The sequence below is a fragment of the Rhinoderma darwinii genome, chromosome 1, assembly GCF_050947455.1.
Source record: "Rhinoderma darwinii isolate aRhiDar2 chromosome 1, aRhiDar2.hap1, whole genome shotgun sequence".
Lineage (NCBI taxonomy): Eukaryota > Metazoa > Chordata > Amphibia > Anura > Rhinodermatidae > Rhinoderma > Rhinoderma darwinii.
In genome coordinates this window covers 336,605,088-336,618,759 of record NC_134687.1, presented here as the reverse complement: position 1 = coordinate 336,618,759, position 13,672 = coordinate 336,605,088, and the positions used below count along the sequence as shown (strand labels likewise).

The following is a 13,672-nucleotide window of genomic DNA, read 5'->3' as shown; positions in this document are numbered from 1 at the left end:
TATGCTTGCTGTCAGTGAGTAGCTGACAGATCTAAGACACTGCACTACGCATGTAGTGCAGTGTATTAGAATAGTGATCAGGGCCTTCTGCCCTCAAGTCCCCTAGTGGGACAAAGTAATAAAGTAAAAAAAAAGTAAAAAAAAGATGTGTAAAAATAAGAAAATAAAAGTTTTAAAAGTATTAAAAGTAAAAATCCCCCCTTTTCCCTTATCAGTCCTTTATTATTAATAAAAATATATAAACAAACAAATAAACTATACATAATTGGTATCGCCACGTCCGTAACGGCCTGAACTACAAAATTATTTCATTATTTATCCCGCGCAGTGAATGCCGTAAAAGAAAATAATAATAAACTGTACCAGAATCACAATTGTTTGGTCACTTCAACTCCCAAAAAATGGAATAAAATGAGATCAAAATGTCGCATGTACCTAAAAATGGTCCTGATCGAAACTAAAGTTCGTTACGCAAAAAATAAGTCCTCGCACGGCTTTATTGATGGAAAAAATAAATAAGTTATGGCTCTTAGAATAAGGTAACACAAAAAGTAAATAATTTTTTACAAAATGTATTTTATTGTGCAAACGCCATAAGACACAAAAAAAATGTAAACATCTGGTATCGCCGTAATCGTATCGCCCCGCAGAATAAAGTGAATGTGTCATTTATAGCGCACGGTGAACGCTGTAAAAAAAATAGAATAAAAAAACAATAGTAGAATTGCTGTTTTTTAGTCACCACGCGACTTAAAAATAAAATGAAAACTGATCAAAAAGTCGCATGCACCCCATGAAAACGGCAATGAATTTCTCAAGGGGTCTAGTTTCCAAACTGGGGTCACTTTTTTGGCACCACAAGACCTCTTCAAACCGGACATGGTGCCTAATAAAAAGGAGGTCTCATAATCCTCTAGGTGCTCCTTTGCTTCGGAGGCCGGTGCTTCAGTCCATTACCGCACTAGGGCCACATGTGGGATATTTCTCAAAACTGCAGAACCTGGGCAATAAATATTGAGTTGCATTTCTCTGGTAAAACCTTTTGTGTTATAGAAAAAAATTGCATAAAAAGGATTTTCTGACAAAAAATAAATAAAAATGTAAATTTCACCTCTACTTTGCTCTAAATTCCTGTGAAACACCTAAAGGGTTAATAAACTTTCTAAATGCTGTTGTGAATACTTTGAGGGGTCTAGTTTCTAAAATGGGGTGTTTCATAGGGGTGTCTAATATATAGGCCCCTCAAAGCAACTTCAGAACTGAACTGGAACCTAAAAAGCATAAATTAGGCAATACTTCGCTTCTTACATTATACTGATAATGAGCAGCGCCCACCTTGAGATGGCCCCAGTTTTGACCGTTTGTATAAACGGAGACCCCTATCAGACCGTTTCAGTGCCCGGTTTTCCCAAGCATACACCCCAAGAAGTGTTTTTCTATTGATGAGTCCTTGGTAGATTTTAAAGGGAGGATTCAATTCCGCCAGTACCTGCCGAGTAAGAGGGCAAGGTATGGCGTGAAGATGTATAAGCTGTGCGAGAGTGCATCAGGGTATACCTACAAATTTAGGATATATGAAGGGAAGGACAGCAGTATTCAGCCCCCTAAATGCCCCCCCTTACTGGGAGTTTATGCAAAAATTGTGTGGGATTTGGTGCACCCACTGCTGGACCAGGGTTACCACCTCTACCTGGATAATTTTTATACCAGCATCCCACTCTTCAAGTGCCTCGCTTCCAGAAGTACTGTGGCATGCGGCACTGCTAGAAGAAATCTGAGAGGCCTCCCTAAGACTCTGCTTGGGCAAACACTCAGAAGGGGTGAGAGCAGGGCACAATCTAGCAACAACATATTGTGTGTCAAGTACAAGGACAAGAGAGATGTTCTTGTATTGACAATACATGGCCACACATGTACCTGTACGAGGTACCAGTACAGAGACCCCCAAACCAGACTGCATCCTCGACTACAATAGGTACATGGGAGGGGTGGACTTGTCAGATCAAGTCCTGAAGCCCTACAGCGCCATGCTGGGTGGTATAAGATGCTGGCCGTGCACATCCTTATCAAGAACCTAATCTTTAGGGACCAAGAAGGGGGCACCCAGTACTTCTGGAAGCGAGGCCACACACATTGTACCAGGGCAACACTTTCCAGAAGAAGGGAAAAAGTCAAAAGAGGTGCAAAGTCTGCTATAATAGGGGGATAAGGGAGGACACAATATATCAATGTGACACATGTCCTGAAAAACCAGGGCTCTGTATGAAAGTGTTTTAAAATTTATCATAGATCCCTTAGATTTTTCATCTACCCTGACACACTCCGCACAGCTTATCCCCTCATCTTTCCCTTCTGAGCCCTGCTGTGTGCCCAGGCAGCTGATAACAGCCACATGTAGGGTATTGCCGTACCCGGGAGAATCCACATTACAGTTTATGGGGTGTATATCTCCGGTGGCATATGCTGGGCACACTATATCGGACACTGAAATGGCATAGATATATAGTAAATTGCAAATCTCACACTGCACTATCTGCTGCGCATTATCTTTTACACAATACCTGTAGGGTCAAAATGCTCACTACACCTCTAGATGAATGTCTTAAGGGGTGTAGTTTTTAAAATGGGGTCACTTCTCGGGAGTTTCAACTGTACTGGTACCTCAGGGGCTTCTGCAATACATGACTTAGCACCAGAAAAGCTCCAGTAGACCAAATGGTGGTTCTTTCCTTCTGAGCCCTCCCATGGGCCCAAACTGCAGTTTATCACCACAAATGGGATATTGCTGCACTCAGGAGAAATTGGGCAACAAAATGGGGTATTTTGTTCCCTGTGAAAATAAGAAATTTTTGATCAAAAATGACATTTTATTGGAAAAAATGAATTTTTTTTAATTTCACAGCCCAAGTAAAATACGTGCTATGAAAAAACTGTGCGGTCAAAATGGTCACAGCAAACATAAATCAATTCCTTGAGGGGTGTAGTTTCCAAAATGGGGTCACTATTGGGGAATTCCTACTGTTTTGCCACCACAACACCTCTTCAAACCTGGCATGCTGCCTAAAATATATTCTAATAAAAAAGAGGCCTCAAAATGCACTAGGTACTTCTTTGCTTCTAGGGCTTGTGTTTTAGTCCACGAGCAGACTAGAGCCACATGTGGGACATTTCTAAAAACTGCAGAATCTGGACAATACATATTTAGTAGTGTTTATCTGGTAAAACCTTCTGTGTTACAGAAAAAAATGGAATAAAATTGAAATTCAGCAAGAAAAATGAAATTTGCAAATTTCACCTCCACTCTACTAAAATATAATACACTGAAGACATCATAAAACATCTTGCAATGCATTTGAAGCCTTTTGGGGTCTCTATTTTCTGAATTGCTATTACACTTTGCAGTACCTGGATTTCCTTCAAATCTTTGTCGTGCAGATTTTGTAGCGGATCTATGAAGTTTTGCTTCACATCAATGTCTAACGAGTCTTTTATGTCAGAAAGTTCTCTCATAGATTCTCCTAGATCAACAAGAGCTGGACCTGGTAATAATGAATAATAAAGTTATATGAGGTATATACCATACATTGTAACCCGAAGTATAATGAATATTCTCCTTACAATAGCCTCAAAGGCAGTTTGAGACTGTCAAAACTTTCATGTAATAACATACGAGACATCACTGCTTCAAAATGTTAGGTATGTCTACCTTAAAAAAATAACAAAAAGCATTAGTTTGTTGTCAAAAAGCTGCATACAACTAGAGAGTTATTAGGAACAATCTTTCCTTATAGCAGCAAATATGAAATAGAGCTGTATGAGGGTAAAGCAATAGGAGAAGTATACATTATATTTTTGACTTAAGTGGTTGGCTGGCCTGCATGTAAACAGTTATTGTAGATAAAACATGGACAAGTTTTAATGTCAGGTCTATTGGATAAACCTTCTTGGTCGAGATGCCCCTGCTTATTCATATACTTACAGCTACTAGCACAAATAAGTAAATGTGCTGTGGTTTTTGCAGGACGTGTCTCGTGTGAGTTTTATTCAAGAGCATCTTAACCTCGAGCATCTTAGAGAAATAAGTTAACGGTTGTTACTGCCTCCACTGATCAGTGTCCCAAACTCCCGTTCAAGTCATTAGTAGTGGCTGAACGATATATGCAAAATAGAAGTCCCCCAAGCCTGAATGGCCAAAAACAAACCACATGGATTACTCTTGGCCAATCATGCCAATAGCGGGCTATATATTGCATAGTTGTGGAACCACAAACAATTGCTTGAATAGGCGTTTGTGGCGCTGATCAGTGGGTGGAGTTGAGAACATACACGTACAGCGTACATATTTTGCGAAGAGCATCTTATGGATGGTCTTAAAGGAACACTCTAGGCAAAATGGATACACAGTGTTATGCCTAGTACAGAGTGGTAGATGACACAGTCATTTTTACTTTGGTTAAATACTTTGAATCAAGCACCACCCTAAGGCATAGGCATAACACAATGTACCACTTTTGCCCTTTATGCCCTGTATTTAAAAGGGTATGACCTAGTGTCAGATTTAATTTAACCTCTCAAATATATAGTAGGGAGTAAAAAAAAAAAAAAAAAAAAAACTTAGACAAATACTACCAACTTCTCTCTAAAGGCATATTCTACTGTTCATGTTATATAGTCGACTATTTATTCTCTAAATTTCCTTTTCCTCATATTGTCATAATGAATTTTAATATGAGTTCACAATGTTCTTCTGGTATAATAACACAATGTGAAGAGACAGGAAAAGAAAATGTATGTTTTTAGACAAATTAAAGTACTATTAGAACTATATTAATGGAACCAACTCTTAAAACCACCTGCTGTTTAAAACAAGGTGAAAGCATATCTGTAAATAAGAACACCGCATTTCAATACCAGTTGAATAGCCTTGGTGAGCCTAGTGGGGCTCACAGATTTATTTCTTATATCTACTACAGAACATATCACTTTAATAGTACATTATTAGAGGTTTTGACTCAGGAACCTACTATGAAATAATGAAAATTAAAAATAAAAAGCGCCACTATTGTCCATAAGCTGTGTTACTTGAAAGGGGCTAAGCTGCAATATTAGACAGCCCATGTACAAGAGTGACGCGGTTTCTGAAAGAAAGTAGCCGGGTTTTTCCTATCTCATACAATCCCTTTAAAAGCATTTTCCAACCCTAGTAGAAGTGAAGTCAGCCACAAATTTATAAGATATATACATAGGTTTAACTCGTATTCTTTTTATTAAAAAAAAATAATGGCTGGGAAAACCCATTAAATTAAATTTCTAGTTTTGACTATACAGTGAATCAATAATTTATTATAAAAAGGCAACATATATGATGCCAGAGCAAGTGACAGTACTATGTAACATGAAAACAAAAATAACTTACCAAAATTGGAATCATCTCCAATTTCTCTCCCATACTTCATCATTGCTTCCGCTAGCAAAGCTTCAGCTTGAGGGTACCCAGGTCCCTTTTCCTGACCCCGAATCTTTGACATTGTATTAATCATATTGAGTTTAGCTCGAGAAGCTGTATATCAAGAAATAAAGGAAGAAAACCATCCAAAGTTGATTAATTTTAAAATTAACCCATCAAAAACAGTTCTCAGAGAAGGTATTAGGTAAGTATTTTCTTTATACCTTTAGTGAACATGAATTTTCAGGAATAACCCATGAACAGTCCTTTAGTTGATAATTTTGAAACATCTTAATAGCATGGTTAGAACAGATTTACCTGGATTAGGCTGAAGATACTCTACTGACTTGGTCATTATTTCCATGACCGCTCTACTGGTCACGTCAACTTTCTAGAATAAAAACAGGAAAGAAGATGATTTTTACTTTTTTGAAAAAAGGGCAACTAACATATACATTATATGGCCAAAAGTATGGGGACACGAACATCACACCTATATGAGCTTGTTTAATATCCCATTTTAAAACCATAGGCGTTAATATTGAGTTGGCCCCTATTTTGCCTATAGCAGCCTCCACTCTTCTGGGAAAACCTTCCACAAGATTTTGGAGCGTGTCTGTAGAAAGTGGACTCATTCAGATAAAGGAGCATTTGTGAGGTCAGGCACTGATGTTAGACGAGAAGGTTTGGCTCGCAATCGGTGTTCCAATTCAACTTAAGAAGTTTGATGAGGTTGAGGTCAAAGCTCTGTGTAGGCCACTTAAGTTCTACCTCACAAAACGTCACACCATGTCTTTATGGACCTTGCTTTGTAAACAGGGTGACAGTCATGCTGGAACAGGCAAGGGCCTTCCCCAAACTGTTGCCACAAAGTTGTAAGCATACAATTGTCTAAAATGTCTTTGTATGCTGTAGAGAACCCAGAAAAACAGCCCCAGACCATTATTCCTGCTGCACCAAATTTTACAGTAGGAAATGTGGGTTTGGTGGATGCCAGGAAAAGGCTATAAATGCAGATTCATCCATTAGACTGCCAGAAAGTGAAACTTGATTCAAAACTGCAGAGAACACGTCTCCACTGCTCCATAGTCCAGTGGCGACATGTTTTTCACCGTTCCAGACGACTCTTGGCATTGTGCATGGTGATCTTCGGCATGTGTGCAGCTCCTCGACCATGGAAACTCATATCATGAAGCTCCCAATGCAGAGATTTTGTGCCAATGCCGCTTCCAGGGTCAGGTTGAAACTCTATAGTGGAGATAAGCACTCTGAGTTTATGAGGTCTACTGCTTAGTGGTTGAGCGGTTAGTCCTAGACGCTTCCACTTTACAATAATAGCAGTTACAATTGACCAAGGCAGATCAAGAATTTCACAAATTGACTTATGGTAAAGGTGGCATCCTATGACAGTGCCACGTTTAATGTCACAGAGTTCTTCAGTACGGCACACACTACAACCATAGTTTGTCTATGTAGATTATATGGCTGTGTGCTTTATTTTATGCACCTGTTTGCAAAAAGTGTGGCTGAAACACATGAACTCAAAAATTAGGAGGGTATCCACTTTCTTTCGAATTTTACATACATTTATATGATTATTACAAAATCCAGCATATTTGGTAATGAGACACCTATGAGGCTCCATTGGCAGAGCAAACAAATTTTACTGTACAAGTTTTATGTTTTAACCCCTTAATGACCGCCGATTAGCCTTTTCACGGCGGTCATTAATGGGCTTTATTCTACAGCGCCGCTATTCCATGGCGCTGCTGTAGAATAAAGTAAACAGAGCAGGGAGCCGTCAAATCTCCGTGCTCTCAGCTGCCAGAGGCAGCTGAGGGCTGGGGGCGTCCCTGCTCTGCCGGGTGAGATCAATATTAGTATCGATCTCACCCGTTTAACCCTTCAGATGCGGTGCACAATAGCGTGCACCGCATCTGAGTGGTTTTGGAGAGAGGGAGGGAGCTCCCTCTCATCCCATCGACACCCGGCGATAAAATCGCTGAGTGTCTGTGTCTTCTATTGCAGCAGCCGGGGGTCTAATAAAGGCCCCCAGGTCTGCCTGGAGCGAATGCCTGCTAGATCATGCCGCAGGATTGCAGTGTATTATAATAGCGATCGGAGGATAGTTAAGTCCCCTAGTGGGACTAGTATAAAAGTAAATTTTTTTTAATAAAGTTAATAAAAAAAAAGTGAAAAAAAAAAATGAAAAACCCACTTTTTCCCCTTACAAAATGCTTTACTATTAAAAAAAACTACAATAAAGCAAAAAATGTACACATATTTGGTATTGCCGCGTCCGTAACGACCCCGACTATAAAGCTGTTACATTATTTAACCCGCACTGTGAACGCCGTAAAAAATAAAATAAAAAACAATGAAAAAATTGCTGTTTTCTGTTAATCCTGACTTAAAAAAAATGTGATAAAAAGTGATCAAAAAGTCGCATCTACTCTCAAATGGTACCAATAAAAACTGCAAGTCGTCCCGCAAAAAACAGAAGGGGGAAGGGGGCAGGGGTTAAACATAGTGACAAAATTCTAAAGTAAACAAAATACTTCTACTTTACATACAGAATTATCTAAATGCATTTTTGTTTTGTAAATAATTATTAATAATAATAATACTCTTTTTAGGAAGCAAATTACCTATAGCCTATGGGATGGAATGGTTGCTTATAAAAGACACCATGAGCATCATAAGTATCTGTGGTTAAAAAGGTGCACATGAACAATATGTGAAAAGCCAAAGTGTATGTAAAATGTATGTGAACTGTTTTTATTAGCTTATAGGTATCCGTATTCCACGGTCTGTTTTGATTTATGTTAAGTTAAAGATAAATTGAAGCAAACTTAAAATAAACAACAATTCATTTTTGTGTCTAATTTGCATCTGTGAAATAGAGTCAATATTTTATCGCAGTAGAAATTGAAATTACCATGAGTTTTTTAACTTGTTAAAAGGCAACTGTCTGTAGTCCAGGGTACAGACTGAAAATCAGTCTGTGGCTTATTTAGGCCGGGTTTACATTGGTCGGATATGTTGCGTAAAAGTACGCAGCGTATCCGACCAAGCAGTACATTCCGTCCGAAAAACCGCACCAAAAAAAAAAAAAAGGTTCCTTACCCTGGCCGTAAGCATGGTGAAACATCCCTCTGACATACTGCGGGCCGGCCTCCCGGGATGATGTTTCATCCCTTGTGACCGCTGTAGCCCTGGAGGCTGTGATGGACGCAGGAGCAGAGAGATCTGGGTAAGTATGACTTTTGAGTTGGGATTTTTGCAGCAGAATCACAGCTTTTTCACTTTAAAAATCGCAACATCTGCTATTTGTTGCGGGTTTTACCGCCCCATTGAATTCAATGGGGAAAACCCGTGAAAGAAAAGCAGCGATTCCGCAGCATAAATTGAAATTAAACAACACAGATCAATTTATGAACGTTTTTTAGGCTGGTTTTTTACACAACGCGTGGATGAGATTTGTTCAAAAACAGTGTCAGGAAAAACATAGGGAATTCATTACAAATTGAAGCCAACAGAGTATCTGGTTATTTATTCACCTCCTAGGGCCTTATTCACATCCCATATTATGGCTCTCACACACGTTTAGCACCAAATATTAGAATAAGGGTATGTTCACATGCTTAGCAAAATACGTCTGAAAATCCGGAGCTGTTTTCAAGCGAAAACAGCTCCTGATTTTCAGACGTTTTTGTAACAACTCACGTTTTTCGCAGCATATTTTACGGCCGTTATTGGAGCTGTTTTTCAATGGAGTCAATGGAAAAACGCCTCCAAAAACGTTCCAAGTAGTGACATGCACTTCTTTTTCGCGGACGTCTTTTTACGAGCCGTATTTTGACAGCGACGCATAAAATTAAGCCTCGTGGGAACAGAAGACCGTAAATCCCATTACAAGCAATGGGCAGATGTTTGGAGGCGTAATGGTGCCGTGTTTTAAGGCGTAATTCGAGGCGTAAACGGCCCGAATTACGTCTGAAACCACTGCACGTGAACATACCCTAAATCCCATTAGAGAAATGCAGAAATAACATTCCCAAAACATTTTCACATCGTGGTCAATTTGAGTTTTTTATGGCGAATTTGACTGATGTGTGAACAAGATCTTAGGCTTTATGCATGTGGTGGAGCTCTGTGCACGAAGCTTGTACGGCACTGGAGGTTTTTTAGAGACATGCAATACAGCCTGCCACAATTTTTTCATACTCGAAGGGTATGTGCACACGATAACTGCATTTACGTCTGAAATTACGGAGCTGTTTTTAGGAGAAAACAGCTCCTGAATTTCAGACGTAATTGCATGTACTGGCGTTTTTCGCCGCGTCTTTTACGGACGTAATTTGGAGCTGTTCTTCATTGGAGTCAATGAAAAACGGCTCCAATTACGTCCCAAAAAGTGTTCTGCGCTTATACATAGTTACATAGTTACATAGTTAGTACGGCTGAAAAAAAGACACGTCCATCAAGTTCAACCAAGGGACGGGAAAAGGGAAGGAAAAATTTCTACACATAGCAGTTAATATTTTTTTGCTCTAGGAAATTATCTAAGCCTTTTTTAAAGCCATCTACTGTCCCTGCTGTGACCAGCTCCTGCGGTAGACTATTCCATAGATTCACAGTTCTCACGGTAAAGAAGCCTTGTCGCCTCTGCAGATTGAACCTTTTTTTCTCCAGACGGAGGGAGTGCCCCCTTGTTTTTTGAGGGTGTTTTACAAGGAACAGGATTTCACCATATTTTTTGTATGTGCCAGTAATATATTTATATAAGTTAATCATGTCCCCCCTTAGTCGTCTTTTTTCAAGGCTAAATAGGTTTAATTCTTTCAATCTTTCCTCATAACTTAAATTCTCCATGCCCCTAATTAGTTTCGTTGCTCTTCTTTGTATTTTTTCCAACTCCAGGGCATCCTTTCTATGAACTGGAGCTCAGAACTGAACTGCATATTCTAGATGAGGGCTCACTAATGCTTTGTAAAGTGGCAATATTACATCCCTGTCCCGTGAGTCCATGCCTCTTTTAATACACGACAATATCCTGCTGGCCTTTGAAGCAGCTGATTGACACTGCATGCTGTTATTGAGTTTATGATTTACAAGTACACCCAGATCCTTCTCAACAAGTGACTCCCCCAGTGTAGCTCCCCCTAGGACATATGATGCATGCAAGTTGTTGGTACCCAGATGCATAACTTTACATTTATCTACATTAAACTTCATCTGCCAAGTGGACGCCCAAACACTTAGTTTGTTTAAATCTGCCTGCAATTCATGAACATCTTCCATTGACTGAACTATATTACATAGCTTGGTGTCATCTGCAAAAATAGAAATAGTGCTATTAATCCCATCCTCTATATCATTAATAAATAAGTTGAATAATAGTGGTCCCAGCACTGAACCCTGGGGTACACCACTTATTACCGGGGACCATTCAGAGTAGGTCTTTGACGAAGCTGTTATTTTACGCACCGTCTTTTGACAGCGACGCGAAAAATGACAGGTCATCAGCACAGTACATGGTAAGACCCATTGAAAGTAATGGGCAGATGTTTGCCGACGTATTGGAGGCGTTTTTCAGACGTAATTCAAGGCGTAAATAAGGTTGTGTGCGTATAGCCTTAGCTTTGTGGGATCTGATCCTGTTGCTTAATATATGGCTCCCTCACCCAGCTGAAATACTATTAGGGCTATATCCATATGTAGCTGCAGAAATTTAGCAGAAGATGAAATCATTGAAATGTGGGACCATTAAATATAGCAATTTGATCGATTGAAGTTCCAGTAGCCTGGATACAACATACTGAATGTAGTGTAGCGTTAAAGAGCTGCTAACAATGTATAAATACAGATCCCCAGTGCAGCAAGATAACAACCTATATCTTCTCATAACAATATGATCCATTTAAATGTCAGTGCAGACATCAAGCTATACATCATATTGAAGATAAGAAGAAATTCACTGTTATTGTGCCTGCGGCACATTGTGTTTCTCCTCAAGGCTTATACGTGAAAGATGTGAGGGAAAGTCAGCGAGAGTTTTGAAGACCCACTACAGGGCAGAATTACAGTGGAAACGTAGAGAAGTAAAAAAGGTGTTAATTAAGATGAACCCGCATTGTGTATGTCACAGCAATGGGAATAGGTGCAATAGGGGACTGTAGAAGCCGCTTTGTGGTGGGGATAATTATATTCCTGGGTTATGAAATAAAGAATTACACATCTCAGGAATCCTCACATCCCGCTGTTAATGCGCTGTTCCCCACATTTCCTCTCCGCTGCCTGTTTGTGATCGTCATTTCGCTCCATAATTAAGTCGCACATTAGATCGCTAACTCTATAGCAAACCTTTGTTGTTTCCTTATTACGTTTAAAGCCGTAATAGCTGTAATTTTCTTCCTTAGCTTTCTTTCAGCCGTGTTTTGCAAGTGTTCACATATGAAATGGAGAAATTGGCTGCTACAGAATCCCGCTCATAAGAAAGCATCATGATATATCTGTGCTAACAAAATCACAACTTTATTAAGACAGAGGACAAGATAATGGAAAAGCTTCAAACAGATTACATTTTTTGTCTTAAAATGTTGCCTTATGAGTTCTGTGCTATGAATAGTAAAATACTGGACCTTTCTTCAAGAATAAAATTCCTCATTCATATAAGGAAAGGAATACTGTAGGTGGAAATCTACTTTGCATTGTGGGTTAAACACTCACAAAGTATTTTGCGTTACTTAGTCATGAAAGCTCTTTTTTCTGAATTCCGAGATAAATAGTAAGAACTAAAAATTCCTATATACAAAAAAATCATAGCGTTTAGAAGCCTTATCTTCTTGGACTATGGAAGCCTCCAGTAGGAAACTGGTAACATCAGAGAGGGCACCTGATCACGTGAAATGGCCCCATATTCACTAGCAAGGATACTTTGGGACCATGAAAAACAAAAAATAGTCATCATCCAATTTAACAGTTAACATTGTGGGTTAGGGCCCTTTTACACAGAAAGATAAACAATACAGCATGTCAATATGCGCTCGTATGCTCCATTTAGACACAGCAATGATCGGACTGCAATGGAACAAATGATCGCTAATACGATTGTTCGTCCCCATATATTTGCATCTTATCAGCAGCACACGCTACCCTTTTTTTGGTCGAACAAAAGATCAGATCAGCCAACAGACAACGGCTTTTTTGTTTGCCGGCTGATTTCTGCCCTGTTTACACAGGACAATGATAGGGAATAAGCGTTTCTTTGTCCAATCATTGGCCTGCGTAAAAGGGCCTTAAGAAGAAGGCTAGTTCACACTTTTTGCAGTACTTCTGGTTAAAAAAAAACTAATGATGATAGATCAGTTGCGAGATCTTGGGCTCTGCTCACACAAGCGTTATGGCTTCCATTTATAATAGAAGCCATGACATTGTGACGGATCAATTATACAATGGATCCAAATGGTGACTGACAGCCCATTAACTTTAATGGGGTCTGTCATGGTTCTGAGTTTATATTATTCTGATGCCAAGAATATCATCTTTATGCTGCGCTACTCTTGGCGTCAAAAAGTTTTTACCGCCAAAAGTGAACAGAGCATTATTCATTTCTATGAGACTGAAACTCATGCCAAAGTGCATCAATTTATACCAGCCCTCATCACTTCTAGGAATGCACGATGCATCGAAACTTCGATACTGTGCACCCTCAAACAGTTTGATACCGTTATTTCATGTATTTCGATACTAAGCTGTGCGGGCGCACAGCTTAGCATTGTAACACATGAATGTATGAGTGCGGGGCTGCGGCTGTGTAATACAGCCATTGCCCCGGTCCTGAGTCCTGACAAGTGTGCGTGTGTGGTCAGTGTGCGTGTGTGGTCAGTATGATGTGATGTGGCCAGCGCTGCAGACAGAACATGGCGGGCACACCGCAAAACACCCTCATGTTCTGTCTTCAGTGCCTCATTAGTGCAGCACCCGTCCGCATAACATCATGCTGACCGCGCACGCACTTCTTGTCAGGAGCGGGGCAATGGCTGTATTAAACAGCCACAGCCCCGCTCGAACGGCGGAGATGAGAGAAACCTCTGACCTCCGCCGCTATTCCCCTAAATGCTGCAATCAAAGCTGACCGCAGCATTCAGGGCAAAATGAGAATGGGGGATGCCCCTTGGATCGCATTTTACAGGAATCCGTGATGCGATTGAGGGACATACC

General features: G+C 39.9%; 1 protein-coding gene across 1 annotated transcript in view; it reads right to left on the bottom strand.

Annotated features, from left to right (window-relative positions):
• SH3GL2 (SH3 domain containing GRB2 like 2, endophilin A1) overlaps positions 1 to 13,672 on the bottom strand; it is a 163,900-nt gene that overhangs the window by 32,396 nt on the left and 117,832 nt on the right. Inside the window, exons 3-5 of the mRNA XM_075851688.1 lie at positions 5,765 to 5,837; positions 5,417 to 5,560; positions 3,406 to 3,539 (exon numbers count right to left, since the gene is read on the bottom strand). Coding sequence (XP_075707803.1) covers positions 3,406 to 3,539; positions 5,417 to 5,560; positions 5,765 to 5,837 — 351 coding nt within the window. The remainder of the gene's footprint in view (positions 1 to 3,405; positions 3,540 to 5,416; positions 5,561 to 5,764; positions 5,838 to 13,672) is intronic.